Raw genomic sequence first — 20,363 nt, 5'->3', positions numbered from 1 at the left:
CATGAGGTGGAGGAGGCCACACCTGGTGAATGAGTGACAGACTCTGGACTGTGAGAGAGGGTTTCCAGGATGACATCCAAGAGTCTGATTTGGTGAGAAGGGAATAGTGGTACCATTCTAGAAAGTGGGAGGTAGACGAGGAAAAGCAGTGAGTGGGGGCAGAGAAGATGTTGACTTCTCAGCAAATGTTTTAGGATTGGGTTGGGATGGAAAACACAAGCCTCATTCCAAGCCAAGGACTCCAACAATATGTATTTGTTTTCCTTCCAGAAGAGACTTTGGGCCTCACAAAGTGGTACCAGTGAAGGTCCACCAGCCCGAACAGTTCATCCCCAGTGAAGAGAATATGGATTTGCTCACAACATACAAACAAGATTACAACCCCTACCCTGTCTGTCGAGTGGACCCCATTAAACCTCGGGATAATAAATACCCGTGTGGTGACAAGATGGAGTGTCTGCCTACTTATAAAGGTGGGAGAACGCTTGAGAAGTGGGCTGGGGAAAGGATAGGCTGAATTGTAGACAGATCAGGAAGTATGTTTTGTATGTTCTCTTGGTGCAGGGGTCAGCAAACTCCTTCATGAAAGCCAAATCCAGCCAACAGATTGCTTTTATATGGGTCGAGAGCTAAGCATGGTTTTAAAATTTTCAAATGTTTGCCAAAAAATATATATTACTTTAAGACATGTGAAAATTACATGGAATTCAAAGTTCAGTGTTTACAAGTACATTTTATTGGAATACAGTGCATGTTATCGCTGGCAAAACTGAGTAGTTTGACAAAGACCCTATGGTCTGTAAGGCTATAGGTACTTAGTATCTAGCCTTTTACAGAAAATATTTTCTGACCCCTGCCTTAGTTCACTGTTTGAATCATATGCATTGGGGAAGTACTTCAAGTTTTAGGTGAGCTAGATTCTACTGATTCAATGACTGATTCACGCATTCACTTAGAACAATATTGAAATGTAATATACAGGAATGTATATAAATCATAGTGGTACAGGCCAATGAATTTTGGCTGAATACACCCTTATAAATAGCACCCAGATCAAGAAAATAGCATCACTACTCCCTTTCAGCCACCTTTCTCAACTGGAATATAACCATAATGCTGATTTTTAATACTTCAAAATAATTTTGCCAGTTTTGTAACATATTTTAAGTGAATTGACATAGTTTTACTTTTGACATCATTATACTTATTTATGTGTTATAATGTGTTATTTTCATACATGTGTATGTTATATTTTGTTCAAATCATGGCCCACATTTACCTCCTCAAATATTTGTTATTGCTTTGTCATGAAACATTCAAAATCTGTTTTTGAAAATTTAAAAAAATTGCATAATTATTTTTCGTTGATTATCTATTACATACCAGGCATGTGCCTAGGAACTGTGAACTGTCCTAGGCCCTCTAGTCCAGTGGGAGAGAAGGGCAGTGGAGTCCTATGGTTGGGCTACCAGTATAACAGCAGATACCCCTGAGAGCCTGGCCCCAAGATGGAGATCAGAGAATGGAGGCCAAGCTTGTCATCTGTAATGCCTCTGTTTATGATGCACACTGTTGCTCTAGGAAGACAAGTTTCAACAGTTAATTTATGTGAAACATCGGTGTACCTCTGAATGATCTTGGTGGACCTCTATCATAAGGGTTATGTTTAGTTAAGCATTTACTAATGAGGTAGGCTGGCAGCAGAGGTGGCGAAGGCTGGAGACATGTGGGAAATTTTGCTTGGAGGAGTTCTGAGCCTACCATTCTGGTGGGCCCTGCTCATATTGGAGATTCAGGGCTGTTACTAGTATAGACCTCTATGGCAATCTCCACTCTGGCCTTTTACTTTCTTACCCTAGTGTGCTCCTCTCCTAGTCATCCATAGCCACCTTCTGAAAGACAACCCTCTGGACATTCTACCCTGAAATTATCCCACCTCTGAAGACTTTGTGTACCCCAACATCCGGTCCCTCTGACTTAGTCTCTGATCTGCTTCCATCACAACAGTTCTTGGCCTTGTTGTATCCCCTAATCTGTTGGTGCCCAACCTTCTCTCCTGTGCCTGTTCTTTCCATGTAGCCTATTCCATGTTAGATCATTGCAGCTCATCTGTCACTAATGCCCTAAACTCCCTCTACCTTCCATACTTTTGTTGTTTCCCGCTGGCCAAGTCCTAGTCTTGCCTTCTTGAAGTGTACTCCTTGACATACACTTGAGCATATCTACAATCTTATCAACTAATCTTCTGTGCTTGAAACTCCTCAAATAAGCATTGTAGTATTTAGGATCAAATCCCAATCCTTACTAACTTCTAAAGCCTTGTAGGTTCTGGATTCTCCATCCCGAGCTCCTCTGCTCCAGCCTTAGGGCCTCCATTCAGTTCCCTTCCTCCATATCTTTTCTGCTTCAGGATTTTTAGCGTTGGGATTCCTTCTGCATAGATCTCTCCTGCTTTCTGTGTGTCACTTGTCCTTTAGCTAGCAGCCAAAACATCACATCGGCAGAGGCCTTCCAGGATCTCCCCTCAAGCCAGTTCAGGTGCTTAGAGCACCGTTAGAGCACCTTATCGATCCTGGAAGGACTATCCCCTGTCATCATCATTGAATAATTTGTTTTGCTTAACATTTATCTCACTGGTCAGACTATCAGCCTCAAGGGGTCAAGGATCTTCCATTCCCCAGCCCCAAGCCAATTAAATTGTCTATACTTGTGGAAACCACACACCCTTTAACCTCTATGAAATGTTGGCTTCCAAAATTGTGCCCTAATGGAAAGCCAAGACACTCTGGCGAAAAAAAAAAAAAAAAAAAAAAAAAAAAAAAAAAAAAAGAGAGAGAGAGAGAGACCTAAATGAAAGATCTCTGCAAGTGAGATCCCAGTGGAAAGAACGGGGCCATCAAAGAAGGAGGTACCTTTCTCTGAAGGGAGGAGAGAACTTCCACTTTGACTATGACCCTGTCGGAAAAAGATTGAAGTCGGCGAACCCAAAAGGCTTCCATAGCCTTGGCAACTCATGACTAGAGCCTAAGGAGATTACTGATGCCATAAACAAGAGTGTCAAATTGTTAAGTCAACAACAGGAGTCACTGTGTACTTACTGCTCATGTGGGATCTGTCCTTAATGTGTTGTCCAATGTGAAGTAATGCTATAACTAGTACTGAAACAGTATTTTACACTTTGTGTTTCTGTATGGGTGCAAACTGATGAAATCTTTACTTAATAAATACTAAATCAATCTTCTGTATATAAAGATAATTGAAAATGAATCTTGATGTGAACGGAATGGGAGAGGGAACGGGAGATGGGAGGGATGTGAGTGGGAGGGAAATTATGGGGGGGGGAAGCCATTGTAATCCATTAACTGTACTTTGAAAATTTATATTTACTAAATAAAAAATAAATAAAAAAAGAAAAAAAAATAAACAAAATTGTGCCCTAAAGGTTCAACATCTGTATTCAAAATTTAGCACAGGGAACGGCACATGAAAGTTAATTTATATGAAACATCTGTGTACCTCTGAATGATCTTGTCAAGTGAAGGAATAAATGAAGTAATGGTTCTGAACAACGTTTTATAACTGTTCCAGGTGACCGAATTTGACAATAGATATACACAAATAGCCAGCCAGTTACTCTATGGGTCTTGTCCAGGACCAAGAGTGAGGTTTGGGGTAGGTCTCTGATGTTTGCCCTACTCTTGAGTTAGTCTTGAAAGCCTTGTGCATGTGAGAGGAGCCACATCCTAGTCTTCTCTCTTGAGTATCACTCTTAGAGACTTATTCATCTCTTGTGAAGGCTCACTTCATGTTTTATGGCCATACACTGATTCTCTTTCATTTTTCTTTTAAATCGTTTTTAGGGGCTGACATTTTGGCATAGTGGGTTAAGCTGCTGCATGGAATGCCAGAATTTTTTTTTAAGATTTATTTATTTATTTGAGCCTCAGTGTACAGCACGTTAAGGACAGAGATCCTACATGAGGAGTAAGTGCACAGTGACTCCTGTTGTTGACTTTACCAATTGACACTCCTGTTTATGGCATCAGTAATCTCCCTATTCACCAGTTATGAGTTTCCAAGGCTATGGAAGCCCCTTGAGTTCTCCGACTCTTATCTTGTTTAGACACGGTCATAGTCAAAGTGGAGGTTCTCTCCTCCCTTCAGAGAAAGGCACCTCCCTCTTTGAAGACCTGTTCTTTCCACTGGGATCTCACTCACAGAGATCTTTTTGCCAGAGTGTCTTGGCTTTCCATGCCTGAAATACTCTCATGGGCTTTTCAGCCAGATCCGAGTGCCTTTAGGGCTGATTCTGAGGCCAGAGTGCTATAATGAGTACTCAAACAGTATATTTCACTTTGTGTTTCTATGGGGGTGCAAACGACTGAAATCTTTACTTCTTTACTTAATGTACACTAAACTGATCTTCTGTAAAAAAAAAAAAAAAAAAAAAAAAAGAAAGAAAGAAATTATCAATTCCCAACTTGACTCTCACTGGGATTAAACATGACAATAGGTCAGATCTGATTTCATCATCATTTAAAAAAAATCATCTATTATTTTTCACTTTATGTTTCTGTGTGGGAGCAAACTGTTGAAATACTTACTTAAGGTATACTAAGCTGATCTTCTGTATATTAAGATAATCGAAAATGAATCTTGATGTGAATGGAAGGGGAGAGGGAGTGGGAGAGGGGAGGGTTGTGGGTGGGAGGGACGGTATGGGGGGGGAAGCCATTGTAACACATGAGTCGTACTTTGGAAATTTATATTCATTAAATAAAAGATAAAAAAAAAGATTTATTTATTTATTTGAAAGAGTTAGAGAGAGAGAGAGAGAGAGAGAGAAGAGAGGTCTTCTGTCTGCTGGTTCACTCTCCAATTGGCTGCAATGGCTGGAGCTGTGCTGATCTGAAGCCAGGAGCCAGGAGCTTCCTCCTGGTCTCCTATGTGGGTGCAGGGGCCCAAGGACTTGGGCCATCTTCTACTGCTTTCCCAGGCCATAGCAGAGAGCAGGATTGGAAGTGGAGCAGCTGGGACTTGAACTGGTACCCATATGGAATGCCAGCACTGGAGGCAGCAGCGCTACCCGCTACACCATAGTGCCGGCCCCTCATACTTTTTTTTAATGACTTTATTTTATGGGGCTGGTGCTGTGGCTCAGTAGGTTAAAGCCATGGCCTACAGTGCTGGCATCCCATATGGGTGCCAGTTCAAGTCCCAGCTGCTCTACTTCTGATCCAGCTCCCTGATAATGCTCCTGGGAAAGCGGCAGAAGGTGGCCCAAATACTTGGGGGCCCCTGTACCCATATGGGAGATCTTCTCTCTCTGTAACTCTGCCTTTCAAATTAAAAAAAGGAACAGAATAAAGAAAACTCTTTGTTCTTCCCTCACTCAGTCTTTCAAGTAGATGAAAATAAAAAATAGAAAAAAAAATCAAAGAATCAATATTAAAATTTTTTATTTATTTATTTGAAAGGCAGAGCAAGAGAAGGAGAGACAGAGAAAGAGGTCTTCCATCCTCTGGTTCACTCCCCAAATGGCCGCATTGGCCAGAGCTGGGCCAGACTGAAGCCAGGAGCTTCTTCTAGGTATCCCCTGTGAGTGCAGGCGCCCAAGGATTTGGGCTATCGTCAGCTGATTTCTCAGGCACTTTAGAGGGGAGCTGGATCAGAAGTGGAGCAGCTAGTACTTGAAGTGACACCCATATGGGATGCTACTTTTGCAGCTGGTGGCCTAACCCACTGTGTCACATTGTACAGTGATTCTCTTTCCAAAAGGGGAAAAGAGAAACTAATGACCAAGGTCATTAAATATACATATTGCAGTGGGTGTCCTCTATATTTGTCTAAATGCTGTGCTTACATTAGTCCTATGAGAAAAAAATCAAACCTTTCCCTTTCTATACTTATGGTCAACACCTTTACTGGGATCCAGAAAACCACCAATAAAATATGCTTCAGCAGCATTTGGTTGTAATTTGTGACATTTTCAAAACACCGTGCAATTGGAAAGATTGAGAGTGTAATTACTTGATGCTCAGTTTTAGGTTTAGCTGAGTTTTTTTTTTTCCAAGACACATTATTGAATGGAATCTCTTTTAAAGAGGTTCTTGCCAATTACACACATGACACTTTGGCCCTGAAGGGCTTTCCTGGCGTGTGAATAGTTTGTCATGTGGAATTCTGAGGTTTTTCAGGGTATTGGGGAGGTTTTTTGGTAATAAATGCTGGGTGGAGGAAGTCAGGAGACTGGATAATAGTGTGGTTTTGACTGTATTGTTGGGTATCAGAAATAACATGAGGCAACTTTGAGCTTAGGAATCTGTTTTCTTAACACTTCATCCATCACAGGGGAGGCCAGAAAAGCTCTGTCCCCCTCCTCAAGTCCCTTCCGGCAGTATGTAGGCATGGACAGGTAGATGCCCCCACTGCAGTGAGGCCTGAAGTCTGGGGGGAAACATGTGGTTTATATTCAGCAAGATGGTTCCTTCTAAGGCCCCCTAATGCTTTCAAGATGCTGATAGAGCCATTAATAGCTCTTGGAGAAAGATTAGATTTTCAATTAAAATGAAGCCAATTTTGAACAAATAGTTGGTAGTATTATTGGCCTAAGATAAACATAGTGTCTGGGGGTGGTGGAGATGTCAGGACTTCTGGAATAATGGAGTAAGAAGCTTGGCAAATTCTCTTCCCAGAAAGCAATGATAAAACTGGACAGAATGGTAACATTTAAACCATTTCAAGACTCTGGAAATCAACCAAAGGCATGCAACAAATTGAAAACCATTTGGTCAAGGAAAAACTACTGAACCTTAGTTATGAACAGCGAGAATCTGGTGTTTTATCCTGTGGCTGCTTCCACTATCGCCCCACCTCCCTTCTCTCCAGATCCATCTGTGTGGTTGTTCTGCCTTGGCAGTCTTGGCCACGTAAATGAGAAGTTCTGCTGCCTGTGTGATCTGACTGGATTTGGAATGCAGTTCAGACCTGGGGCTTTGATAAGGGCAGCAGTGATCTCAATGGAAAGAAATCAGGGACGACAACTTCGGCAAGCAGATTGAGGTCGCAGTACTAGACTAGTTGTGGCAAACAACAGACAAGTCCAATAGCTGGAAATTAAAAAGGGAGACTCAGCATAATCCAGACACTGTGGGCTTTGATAAGGTCATCCATACTCCTGGTGGTCCAGAAGACTGTGTACATGGGCAAGGCTGTGTATGCTCAAGACCGATCAGAGAAGGGCCTGTCTGTTCATCATCAACTTGGCTAAACATGAGACGCAGTGCCTGCGTACAGAGGAGACATGAAAAATCCACGCAGAAAATAAAAGCCACCTGAGGCTTGGGAATTGCCTGATCTTTGACTATATTCTTTAACCTGTGTGTTGACCCATTGGCAGAGGCTGAAAGTCATATTGGCTTAAGTGTGACTTTTTTTTTAAATTTACTTATTTTATTTGAAAGTTTATGTGTGTGTGTGTATATATATATATATATATATATATAGAGAGAGAGAGAGAGAGAGAGAGAGAGAGAGATTCCATCTGCTGTTTCACTCCCCAGATGGCTGCAATAGTCATGGCTAGGTCAGGCTGAAGCCAAGAGCAAGACCTTTTTCAGGTCTCCCATGTGCGTGCAAGGGGCCCAAGCACTTGAGCTATCTTCTATCTTCCCAGGTACATTAGCAGGGAGCTGGATTGGAAGTGGAGTGGCCGGGATTCGAAACGGCACCCATATGGGAAGTTGGTGGTGCAGGCAGCCGGTTTTACCCACTACACCACAGCGTCAGCCCCTCAGTGTTACCTCTGATCAATCATTGGCTTATCACTAATGTAGGCTGACAGAGAATAAACTTTAGGAAGCCAGGCTTAGAAATAAAATTAATTAAAAATAAAAACATGAACAAAAATATCACTTGGCTACTACTGTAGGGAGGGTAATACTCTATGGAATTCACAAACAGCCAAAAAATCAGCTCTCATGCCGTGGCATGCTACCTAAAGTGTTTTTTTTTAACAGAAAATTATGAGACTTGAAATAGCGAAGATTTATTCACAAATAAGACAAAAACAGTCTGAGGGAGCTCAGTTTTTGGACCTAGCAGACAAATATTTCAAAGACATTACCATAATTATATTCAATGTTTAAATAAATAAAGGAGAGGCTGGCATTGTGGCATAGTAGACTGGGCTGTTGCCTGCAACATTAGCATCCCATATGTCCTGGCTGTTCAACTTTAAATCCAGCTCCCTGCTGATATGCCTGGGAAAGCAGAGGAAGGTGGCCCAAATGCTTGATGCACGTGGGAGACCTGGAAGAAGCTCCCGGTTCCTGGCTTCAGCCTGGCGCAGCCCTGGCTGTTGGGACCATTTGAGGAGTGAGCTAGCAGATGGAGATCTCTGTCTTTCCCTCTCTCTCTAACTTTTTCAAATAAATAATTAAGGAAATAAATTAAACATAAATATTAAAAAGGAAGTATGGCAATGATTGCTCATCAAATAGAGAGTACCAATAAAGGGAAATCATAAAGAATTAAATGAAAACTTGATTAAAAAGGCATTAAATAAAATTAAAGATTTATTAGAGAGGTTTAACAGCAGATTTGAGCTTGCACAAAAATCAGTGAAAATGAAGATAGAACAATAGAGATTATCTAATCTGAAAAATACAAAAAAGTCAAGAAAAATGAACAAACTCAAAGACTTATGGAATAACATCAAACATACCAACATACTTCTAATGGGAGTTGCAAAAAGGAGAAGAAAAGAGTAAAAAATTAGAAAGATTAATTGCTGAGACACCTAAAATTTCAGAAAAGTATTTACACCTCCAAAGGGCACTGTCTGAGTAGAATAAACACATGTATCCACAACTATTCACATCATATTCAAATTGTTGAAAACCAAAGATGAAGATTTTGGAAGAGACAAAGGACAGCTCACATATAGGGAAATAATATATATATATATTTTTTTTGGATAGGCAGAGTTAGACATTTCTCTCTCTCTGAAGAGAAAGGTCTTCCTTCCATTGGTTCACCCCCCCAAAATGTCCACTACAGTCGGCGCACTGCGCTGATCTGAAGCCAGGAGCCAGGTGCTTCCTCCTGGTATTGGGTGCAGGGCCCAATACCTGGGCCAACCTCCACTGCCTTCACGGGCCACAGCAGAGAGCTGGACTGGAAGAGGAGCAACCGGGACAGAATCTGATGCCGCAACTGGGACTAGAACCCGGAGTGCCAGCGCCGCAGGCAGAGGATTAGCCTAGTGAGCCACGGTGCCAGCCGGGAAATAATCTTAACAGTTATGTTTAGAATCAGTGGAAGACAGAAGGCAGTGGATTGACATTCAGTACTAGAAGAAAACCCTATAAACGAAGAATTTCATGTCCAGTGATGATATACTTCAAAAATGAAGACATTTACAGATATCACAGAGAATTTGTAGCTGACCGACTTGCCTTACAAGAAATTATAAAGGTCGTCTCTTCTGGCAGAAAGAAAACGATACTAGATTGTAACAAAGATACCCAAAAGAAATAATGAGTACTTGTAAATATAATTAGGTAACTGCAGACTCTTATTTCAGAAGACAATTACAGAATCGATAATTAATAATTAAATATTGGGAGTTTTATTCCAGGAATGCAAGTTGTGGCATCAAATTGTGTAATATACCATATTAATAAAGTAACAGACAAAAACCACATGGTTGATAGAAAACATTGATAAAATCCAATATCCATAAAAGTTCTCAATTTATCAATAAAAGAAACTTACTTAGCCTGATAAAGGACATTAATGAAAAATTCTATAACTGACATTTTATTTCTTTTAAAGATGATAGCATCATGATTTTTGTTTTAATTTTAAAAAATGATTTATTTGACAGGCAGAGTTAGAGAAAGAGAGAGAGATATCTTCTATCTGCTGGTCCCCAAATGGCTGCAACTGTTGGGGTTGGGCCGATCTGAATCCAGTAGCCAGGAGCTTCATCCAGGTCTCTCACATGAGTGCAGGGGCCTAAGGACTTGGGCCATCTTCTGCTGCTTTTCCAGCTGCATTAACAAGGAGCTGGATGGGAAGTAGAGCAGCCAGGGCTTGAACTTGCTCGCATATGGAATGTTGGCACTGCAGTCAGTGGCTTAACCTGCTAAGCCACAGCACTGCCCCCCCTCCCCCAAAATTTATTTATTCATTTGAAAAATGGAGTTATGGTGCTGGTTTACTCCCTAAATGGTCACAATGGGCAGGACTGGACTGGGCCTAAACTAGAAGCCAGGAACTGCATCCTGGTCTCCCATGTTGGTGGCAGGGACCCATGTACTTGGTCCATTTTCTGCTGCTTTCCCAGGTGCATTAACAGGAAGCTGGATCAAAAGTGGAGCAGCCCAGACTCAAACAGATGATCATGCGGGATGCATACATTGCAGGTCGTGGCTTACCCTGCTGTGCCACAACACTGGCTCCTTCACATCATTCCTCATAAGGAGACTGAATGCTTTCCCTCTAAGATGGAGAATGAGGCTAGAATGCCACGTCTGACCTCTTCTTTGAACATTGTATTGGGAGTTGGAACCAGTTCAATACTAAAAAACAGTCAAATGCATATAGATTAGGAAGGGAGACATGAAGTAGTCCTTATTCTCAGACAATGTAATGCAGATAATCCTGAACGAATTTGTAAAAATGATTAGAACTAATAAATGAGTTTAGCAATGTGACAATACGGAAGATCAATATATAACAACTGTATTTCTATATATTAATACTGGCAGTGCCCCTCTCTCCTCACAATAACCTGAAAATGAAGAAAACACTTGGAATAAGTTAAAAAATGAGTATAAGGCTTATGTACTGAAAACTACCAAATAGTGCTGACATGAATTCATAAAATCAGAACAAGTTGTGAGACAGTCTGTGTTCATGAATTTGATAATTCAATATTTTTAAGATAAAATTATTTCCAAATTGATTTACAGATTCAATGCAGTCTATCAAAATCTGCCAGGTATTTTTTTAAAAAGCAATTGTCAAGATGATTCTAAATTGTATAAATGAAATTGAATCAGAGTAAGATTTTTTTTCCCTGAAAAATAAGAGTTAAACTTCTTGATGTTAAAAGCTTAAATCTATAGTAATTAAGACAGTGTGGCACAGACATAAAGGACTGGATTGAGAGTACATGCTTATTGTCAGTTGATTTTTCACACAGGTGCCGAGGCACTTCAGCGTGCAAGGGATAATCTTTCTGATAAGTGGTGCTGGGACAGTTGGTTATCCACCTGGAATAAAATGAACTTAGATATTTACCTCATACTCTACTAAAAAATTAAAGGATCAGAGACCCAAAAGTAACAGCTAAAACTACAAAACTTTTAGAAAAATATGGAAAATATGTTATATCTTATGGTAGGTAGGCATAGATTTCTTAGACATGGCACCAAAAACATAATTTGTAAAAGAATTTTAAATTGGACTTCTTCAAATGCACAACTTCTGTGCTTTTGAAAGACACCATTTGGTAAAAATAAGTGCTCTGTTTGGAAAAATACATGTCCCACATTTAATAGAGGACTTGTATTCAGAATATACAAAGAGCTTGTCTAACTCAATATGAAGACAATGGGATTTAAAAAAGGGAGAGTAGGTGTCTGATGGAGTTTAGACACCAGTTAACAAGGCCTACATCGCATATCAGCATACTTGGGTTTGATACCCAGCTCTGGCTACTGATTCCAGCTCACTGCTCCTGGAGGGCAGTGCTGATGACTCACGTAATTGGTCTTTGGCATGTGGCATGTGGGAGGTGGAGATTGAATTTCCAGCTCAAGCTCTGGTCAGTGTGGGCATTTGGAGAGTAAACCAGCAGATGGGGACTCTTTCTCTGCCTCTCAAGTAAAGAATTTAAATCTGGACGAAAGATTGGAATAGGCATTTTAATGAAGAAGACGTATGAAGGGTTAATAAGTTCATGCAGAGATATTCAACCTTATTAGTCATTAGGGAAATATAAATTATACTACAATGAGATACCACTAAATGTTCACTAGAGTATCAATAATAATAATACCCCAGATAATAATATGTGCTGGTGAGGACAAAGAGAAATGAGCACATTCACACCTTGCTGGTAGGAATATAAAATGGCAACCCACTTTTCTACTTGGAAAAATTCGACATGCTCTTAAAAAGGTAAACATAGATTTATTATAAACCTAGTAATTCCACTTCTTGGTATCTGTCCAACCTAAATGAAAACATATTCACAGATAGAATTCTGCACAAATGTTTATAGCAGAATTTTCCCCAATAGCTGAAAATAGACAACCCAAAAATTGGTGAATAGTTGAACAAAATTTGGTATGTCTATATAATACTATTCAATGATAAACCAGAGTGAACTGCTGATGCATATTACAACATGGATGAAACAATTATATTATGCTAAGTGAAGCCAGATTCAAAGCACTACTTCTGTTGTATTTATAGGAAATGCTCAAAAAGTACAGTTATAAAGACCAATAGGAAATAAATGATGGGATGGAAATGGGAGCAAAGATTGATGAAATATGGGGGTGACTGATATTTCCGCAAATGTTGTATACCTGGACTTCGATGGTTGCAGAACTCTATACAAGTCATTAAATTGGGTACTTAAGGTGTTGCATTTTATGTTAATTTTATCTTAATAAAGTTGTTAAAAAGTGTACCTTCTGTGGTCCACTAGTGTTGAGAGCTTCCCAAGCCTCTTGGGAAGCTGCTTTTTGTTCACTTTGTAAAGCAGAATTCCCTGTAGATCGACAAAGCTCACAAGGGTTCACATAGGCTCCTTTAGACCTGGTAATTTATGGGCACAGTGGGGAAATACAGATCTTGGATACAAGCCAAGTATTATGAGAAGAATAGCAGCAGTGTCGAGGTAGTTGAATCACATGGTTTGCTGTCTCATTTTTCTCACATAGACTTTTAATCTTGGAATTTCCCTGAGGGTCTGTGTGGCAAAGTCACTTTGGAAGCCCCTGCAATACTGCCTAACTACAGTGCTTCTCGATGTTTGTGTGGCATCTCTAGTGCTCGGGCCTCCCTTTATCTTGTCAATTCCACCCTCAGGGTAAAAGTTCTTCTTGTGATAGGCATCCCCTAGATATATCTGGCCTATGCTTTTCATTCTTAAAACTCTGAAAAATTTCTCCTCCTCCTGCAAATCTTCCATGGTTATTTTTTTTCTTTAACCTTGCTCCATCTAGACATATAGTGCTTCTAAATGGTGATAGGGGCTGGAAGAAGTACACAATGTGGCATCAATCCCAACACAACTAAATAGCCCTGCGATTTTGGGGTAAGTTTTATAACTTACCTGGGTTTTGTTTTTGGAAATCATACCGATCACAAAAGCTTATAGTGGAGTTGAAACAAGATCATGTCTTGAGTACAACTGGCTAGCACAGATACAGTAGTTGGTGCTCTTTGTCAGGTAGTGTAGTGGTCAGATCATAGACTCGGCATCTGGATTTGAATCTGTTATATTTCTAGCAAAGTGACTTGGGGGCCAATTCTTCATTTCTCTGTGTGTTCTTATGCGTTTATTTATTTATTTATTTATTTAATGAGCCTAAATTTCCAAAGTACAGCTTATGGATTACAATAGCTTCCTCCCCCCCGTAACTTCCCTCCCACCCACAACGCTCCCCTCTCCCACTCCTTTTCCCCTTCCCCTTCACATCACGATTAATTTTCAATTATCTTTATATACAGAAGATCAATTTAGTGTATGTTAAGTAAAGATTTCCACATTTTGCTCCCACACAGAAACACAAAGTGTAAAATACTATTTGAGTACTAGTTATAGCATTAATTAAACACCTAAGAGTAATTGTGTATTAATTACAGAGTTCAACCAATAGTTTTAAGTAGAATATAAAATGCATCTTTTGTATTGTTGTGTCTCCCCCCCCACCAACCTCCCTCCCTCCCGTGGCCCTCCCCTCACCCACTCCCTCTCCCATCCCACCCTTCATCACATTTCATTTTCAATTACCTTCATATACTGAAGATCAACTTAGTTCTTATGTGTTTTTTTTTTTTTTTTAATTTTTTTGACAGGCAGAGTGGACAGTGAGAGAGAGAGACAGAGAGAAAGGTCTTCCTTTGCCGTTGGTTCACCCTCCAATGGCCGCCGCGGCCGGCGCGCTGCGGCTGGCGCACCGCGCTGATCCGATGGCAGGAGCCAGGAGCCAGGTGCTTTTCCTGGTCTCCCATGGGGGTGCAGGGCCCAAGCACCTGGGCCATCCTCCACTGCACTCCCTGGCCACAGCAGAGAGCTGGCCTGGAAGAGGGGCAACCGGGACAGAATCCGGCGCCCCGACCGGGACTAGAACCGGTGTGCCGGCGCCGCTAGGCGGAGGATTAGCCTAGTGAGCCGCGGCACCGGCCTAGTTCTTATGCGTTTTTAAAGTGGACATTAATTGGGGCTGTCTGAAGAATAAATCAGTTAATATATATAGCACTTAGAACATCGCCCATTACATGATAAGATCCATAGAAGTTGCAGCCGAGATGATGCCCTTATTCCCTTGAAGTAGCATATTTATGTGGATTAGATGTGAAGGTATAGGGACACAATGGCTGTCACCCTACACATGACCAAGTAGGCCTGGTTGGTGTGTCTGGTGGCCCATCAGTGGTGGATTGTAAATCTCATCTCTCTATCCGTATGGGTTTTCCTATACATTCAGTGCTGATTCAAAGATGATATCTATCCCATGCAAGAAAAGAGCTCTTTTTGGGTTAGTAGTTGGGCTTCTCTTCTGGAAAGGATTCCTTGGATTCTCCCATGACCCTGGACCCTCTAAAACTCCTGCATTCAGCATTGTGGAGTGTGATGAGAACTCCTGTAAATATATTTTTTCTTCACAGGGCTGAAACATCAGCCTTTTGATGGAGTTGGTAGTAGGGATCTGCTGTGTTCTTCCCTTGGCTCAAAGGGAATAGTGCATTGTAGCTCTGGGGGTCCTTTGGAATATGTACAAGTTGAGTGGCCTGATTTATTAATGACCCCTTCTTTAATTTCAGCTGATTATTTAGCTTGGAACCAACCACGACGAGAGCCACTTCGCCCGGAACATAACTACCGGCCAGCATCAACCAAGTTTGATAGCAGAACTACACACCAGGATGACTACCCCTTAAAGGGCCTTGTGAACACTGTGAGCTGTAAGCCTCCAGCCATGCCGAAGCTCTGCAATATCCCCTTAGAGGATCTGACCAACTACAAGATGAGCTATGTGGCCCACCCTATGGAGAAGCGCTTTGTACATGAGGCAGAGAAGTTCAGACCCTGTGAAATCCCCTTTGAGAGCCTCACCACCCACAAAGAGTCCTACAGGGGCCTGATGGGGGAGCCTGCAAAGAGCTTGAAACCTCCAGCTCGGCCCCCTGGCCTAGACGCACCCTTCTGTAACACCACTGAGTTCCGAGACAAGTACCAAGCTTGGCCAACACCCCACATGTTCTCCAAAGCTCCTGCCACCTATGTCCCTCCTGAAGAGAGGATGGATCTTCTGACAACAGTGCAGGCCCATTACACATACCCCAAGGGTGCCCCTGCTCAGTCCTGCCGGCCAGTGCTCCCGATTAAGAAGAGTGGCTGTTTCCAAAGCTCCACGACCACCAAGGAAGACTACAAGCCGTGGGCTAGCATACGTCCAGAGCCAGTCAAGCCTATCCCCCAGCTGAATATTCCCACTGAGCCCTTGGACTGCCTCACCACCACTCGTGCCCACTACGTGCACCACCCCCCTGTCAGTACCAAGAGCTGTAAACCCCTCTGGTCCGGCCCTCGGGGAAATATCCCTGTGGAGGGCCAGACCACCTATGCCATCAGCTTTACTCCCAAGGAAATGGGCAGATGCCTAGCTTCATATCCTGAGCCCCCTGGCTACGTTTTTGAGGAAGTGGATGCTCTGGGGCACAGGATATACAGGCCAGTTTCCCAGACGGGCTCTCGGCGGAGCAGCTGTCTTTCTGTAGGTGACTCGGAAAATCCCAACCAGCCAGAGCTGGCAATGTCAGCCTGATTTTGAAAATTGTTATTTAAAAATTGCACAGTACTTTTAAAAGCAGATGATTGAGAATTATTGGTTGGAAAAAAAAATTTCCAAAATGAAAAAAAAGTTAACACCACCATTTCCAGGAAACGTAAATAAAGTGAGAATCACTTAAGGAAAATGACATTGAATCACTGGCAAATTAACTCCCTTAGTCCTCCCTTTACTGTCTTATCCCATCTCCCCCTGGGATCCTTTACATTGTGCTCATGGAATCAAAGGTGGTCTCTGAGATTTCCTCCTATCCAAATGTATTTTATTAAGTCAATCATTGTATGAGTTGACATGATAATTAACCCTTGCCAATTATGAAGTGCCAAAGAATAAATTTTATTTTGGGGGTGGGAGATCGAATCTATGTGTTCACCTTCATGAACTGTCTATGCAGACAGCAGCCTGTGTTGCTTTGGACCATTGGGGAGATCTCACACTTAAGTTCCTTTTGCATCCTCAGTAGTGGTGAGGGTGCTTTGGGTTCACTCTGGAGTTGTGTTCTAGGATCAGGGATGCTTCACAGGACCTCCTTCTAGCATTCCCTGTGTGACACACCAGTAAGAGGTGTGTTGTCAGATGGGATGGAGGTGGGAAGAATGATTGCAATGACAGTTGCAGAGGTTCATGGACCTTCCACACATCTCTTTCCAACCCCAAACCAGTGCAGACACTGACTCCAGGGTTAGAACTGGGGAACAGAGACCACTGATAACCAGGCAAATGGCTGGCAGCTTGTGGGCTGTAGGCTCTTCTAAATGTTTTGGCCAGGGTGGGATTGTCCCAGGCTGGATTGGTTTCTGGGAAAGCTGGGCCTGCCTATCAAAAGACCACAACTGTGATCAGGGCTGTGACAAAGCTTGACTATGGCAATCCCAGGATCCTTCCCTTGGAGTTTCTCTCTTGGGCCTATGGCTTTACCAAGTTTGATTCTTAAGGCCAAGTATTTGAAGATTTTCTTTCCCTTGGTTGGAACTGAGGAAAGACTTTAAGAAGGCCCTTAGTGGGGTTGACTGGGATCGCAGGCTTGGGTGAGCCTGACACAGGGGAATGCAGACTGAGTTCTTGGACACTCACATCTCCTTTAAGATGGAAGAATGCCAGAATATACTCCATGGTCTCAGGGAACTTAGGGACAGTGTGGAGTTGGTGAGAAGAGTTTAGCTCTAGTCTAGAGATCTGGGCTTAGGCTCAGGGCCTGGTTCCTGGGTGAGGAACTTGGGTCTTTTTATTCATATCTGGGGCCTTGTTTTCTTAGCTCCCATATATCTGGTCCAGACCTCACAGGTCTTACCTCTTCGCATACTCACCATGATATTAGTTTATTTTTTTTTTGGGTTTAGATCTACCTCTTTGAGTCCTTTCTATGGTTATGTGGGGTCTGTGACCTGTCCTTGTGGCGTAGGAATGCTCAAAGCAGTTAAGCACTTTTCCTAGTGTCAAATAATTCAGCACTAAGGTTGGAACCCAGATCTTCTGATCCAGATGCACTGCTTTTCTACAAACTGGGGCCTCCGCTCTTCAGTGCTGCAGTTCTCCTGGTGCCACAAACCACATCAAGCCACCTTCTGCCTGAGCTTGCTGGAGTAAGAGGGTAGGTTTTATTATTTTTGTTTGATTTTTTTACAAATCCAAGAAATATTGATGCTTGATTTGAAAAGCCAAATAGTGCTTAAAAAATGCTTAGAAAAATGCAGAAATCTTTTATGTCCTTGCCCCTCAGCCCTCTCCCATAATTACTTCTCTGAAGGGAGCAATTTTAAGTTGTTTTGTCTATTTCTGCTAGTATTTTTCTTTACATTTCTAAAAACTGTATGTATTCTACTGACACATTGGTTTTAGATGTGATCTATTTTGATGGGTTAGGACTTTAGTTTTCATGTAGTCTGTCTTTCTCCCTTCTCAGAGAAGTGAGGTTCTATGGCTGTGTCTAGTAACATCAAAATTAACAAATTTTTCTGATGTTTCTGATTGCCGGGGAAAGAAGAAACTGAAGGAGGATGATGATTTGGCTGAGTAAGGGGCACTGAGTCTCTTTGCACAAAGAATTTTCTCTGAGCCCTGCCTTTGTGCTATTCAGGACATCTCCTGGTGACTCCAGGTGGGTTGAATTACCCTAGGCATCCCTGCCTTGCCTGCTTGTCTCGGCCTTAAGCAATCAAGGCAGGTTAGAAGCAGAACTAAAAAAATCAGTCACCTTCCAACCTGACAGCTATCCATCTCCCACCTGAATGAGTATCCATCTCTTACTGCAAGTTACTCCACCCAGCTCCAAATCAGTTGGAAGCCAGGAACATCCACACCCTAACTGCAAAAGAGCCTTACTGCCTGCATGCATGTGACTTTCCAGCGGTGGTTGTAGTAAGCAACTCTGCCATTTTGAACTTGTAGTTTACAAAAGAAACAATAATGCCTGTTTGGAACACCTGGATGGGTTCACATTGAGGAGCTATGTTCCAAGGGATAGAGCCAGGACACCAAGCTTGGTGCAGTTCAAAGTGCCCCATGCCAAAAGGTTGCTGCCATGCCTACCCACCTGATAAAAACCCCTGCCAGCTTCCCTCATTGAGCCAATTGGTGAAGCCTGTTCCCACTTTTCTTTTTCATTTGTGCTTGACCATAAGCCCTTAATACATGTGGTCTGGGTTGCACATTGGCCTATTAATGTACATTGCAAGGGAATCCAAGAACCTGAGGTTCGCATCAGGACTATTATAAGTTATCCATTTTGTTCCCAAATAAAAATATCCTTAAAATTATGAAAGTGATTAATGCAAGTAAAGTAATTCAGAGAATATGTAAAGGAGACCATAAGTAGCTGTTATGGAGACTAATGGAGTATAATGGCTAAAAGCATGCATGGTCTTGGAGTCCAGCACACTTGGGCTTTTTTTTTTTCTCTTGCTACCTATTAGTTATGGTCAAATTCATTAACATGTAAGAATGCAAGTAATAGCAATACTGGCCTCATGGTTTTATTATTTGCAATGAATGTTAGAATGTATGTAGATAGGTATTTATATGTAGAATGATAGAATCTATGTAGCCCTGACTCACAGTGAACTCTCATTAAATACAGGTGAGGATGAAGAGGATATTTGCTAAGTTTTGACTGGGTGAATCTACCAAAAATTTCCACTATCAGTGTTTCCAAGAGTGCAGGGTAACTGCTCATGTTGTTTATTTTACACATATTACAAAGTAAAACATTTACTTGTCCCCATATATTTAAATATACAAATACATATGGTATTTTCCTTTTGGAACTGGTTTATTTCACTAAGTATGATGTTTTCCAGTTTCATCCATTTTGTTGTAAATGACCAGATTTTTGTCTTTTTTTGCCACTTTGTAGTATTCCATGGTGTATGTATCCCATAATTTCTTTATCCAGTCTTCAGTTGATGGGCTTTTGGGTTGATTCTGTATCTTAGCTATTGTGAATTGAGCTGCAGTAAATGTGGGGATACAGAGAACTCTTTGATATGCTGATTTTGTTTCCAGTGAGTAAATTTCCAGGAGTGGGATGGCTGGGTAATATGATAGGTCTATATTCAGATTTTTGAGGTATCTCCATACTGTCTGGCATAGTGCAGTGGCTTTACCAGTTCACATTCCCACCAACAGTGGATTAGGGTACCTTTACCCCCACATCCTCACCAGAATTTTTAATTTGTGATTTCTGTATGAAAGCTACTCTAACTGAGGTGAGGTGGTATCTCATTGTGGTTTTGATTTGCATTTCCCTGATGGCTAGTGATCCTGAGCATTTTTTCATGTGTCTGTTGGCCATTTGGATTTCCTCTTTTGAAAAATGCCTGTTTAAGTCCTTTGCCATTTTTTAACTGGGTTGTTTTGTTGTTGTGGAGTTTCTTGATCTCATTTTAGCTTCTGATTATTAATCCTTTATCAGTTACATAGTTTGCAAATAACTTCTCCCATTCTGTCTGTTGCCTCTTCACTTTGCTGAGTGTTTCTTTTGAAGTACAGAAGCTTCTCAATTTGTAATCCCATTTGTCAATTTTGCTTTGGCTGCCCTTGCCTCTAGGGTCTTTTTCAAGAATTCTTTGCCTATGCCAGTGTCTTGCAAGTTTTCCCCAATGTTCTCTAATAATTTGATGGTGTCATGTTATAGATTTAGATCTTTAATAAATTTTGAGTGTATTTTTGTGTAAAGTGTAAGGTAGGGGTCTTGCTTCATACATCTGCATATGGAGATAGTTTTTCCAGCACCATTTGTTGAAGAGACTGCCCTTGCTCCAGGGA

At 41.6% G+C, this 20,363-nt stretch overlaps 1 protein-coding gene across 1 annotated transcript in view; it reads left to right on the top strand.

The window, feature by feature from the left end:
- Positions 1–16,230, top strand: part of SAXO1 (stabilizer of axonemal microtubules 1) — a 148,978-nt gene extending 132,748 nt beyond the window's left edge. The window contains exons 3-4 of the mRNA XM_008254405.4: positions 271–473; positions 15,073–16,230. Of these exons, the coding sequence (XP_008252627.1) occupies positions 271–473; positions 15,073–16,076 (1,207 nt within the window). The 3' untranslated portion in view covers positions 16,077–16,230. The remainder of the gene's footprint in view (positions 1–270; positions 474–15,072) is intronic.
- The last annotated feature ends 4,133 nt before the right edge of the window (positions 16,231–20,363 follow it).

The sequence above is a fragment of the Oryctolagus cuniculus genome, chromosome 1, assembly GCF_964237555.1.
Source record: "Oryctolagus cuniculus chromosome 1, mOryCun1.1, whole genome shotgun sequence".
Classification (NCBI taxonomy): Eukaryota; Metazoa; Chordata; class Mammalia; order Lagomorpha; family Leporidae; genus Oryctolagus; species Oryctolagus cuniculus.
Note: the sequence above shows the minus strand (reverse complement) of the source record. Positions and strands in the feature narration are given on the sequence as shown.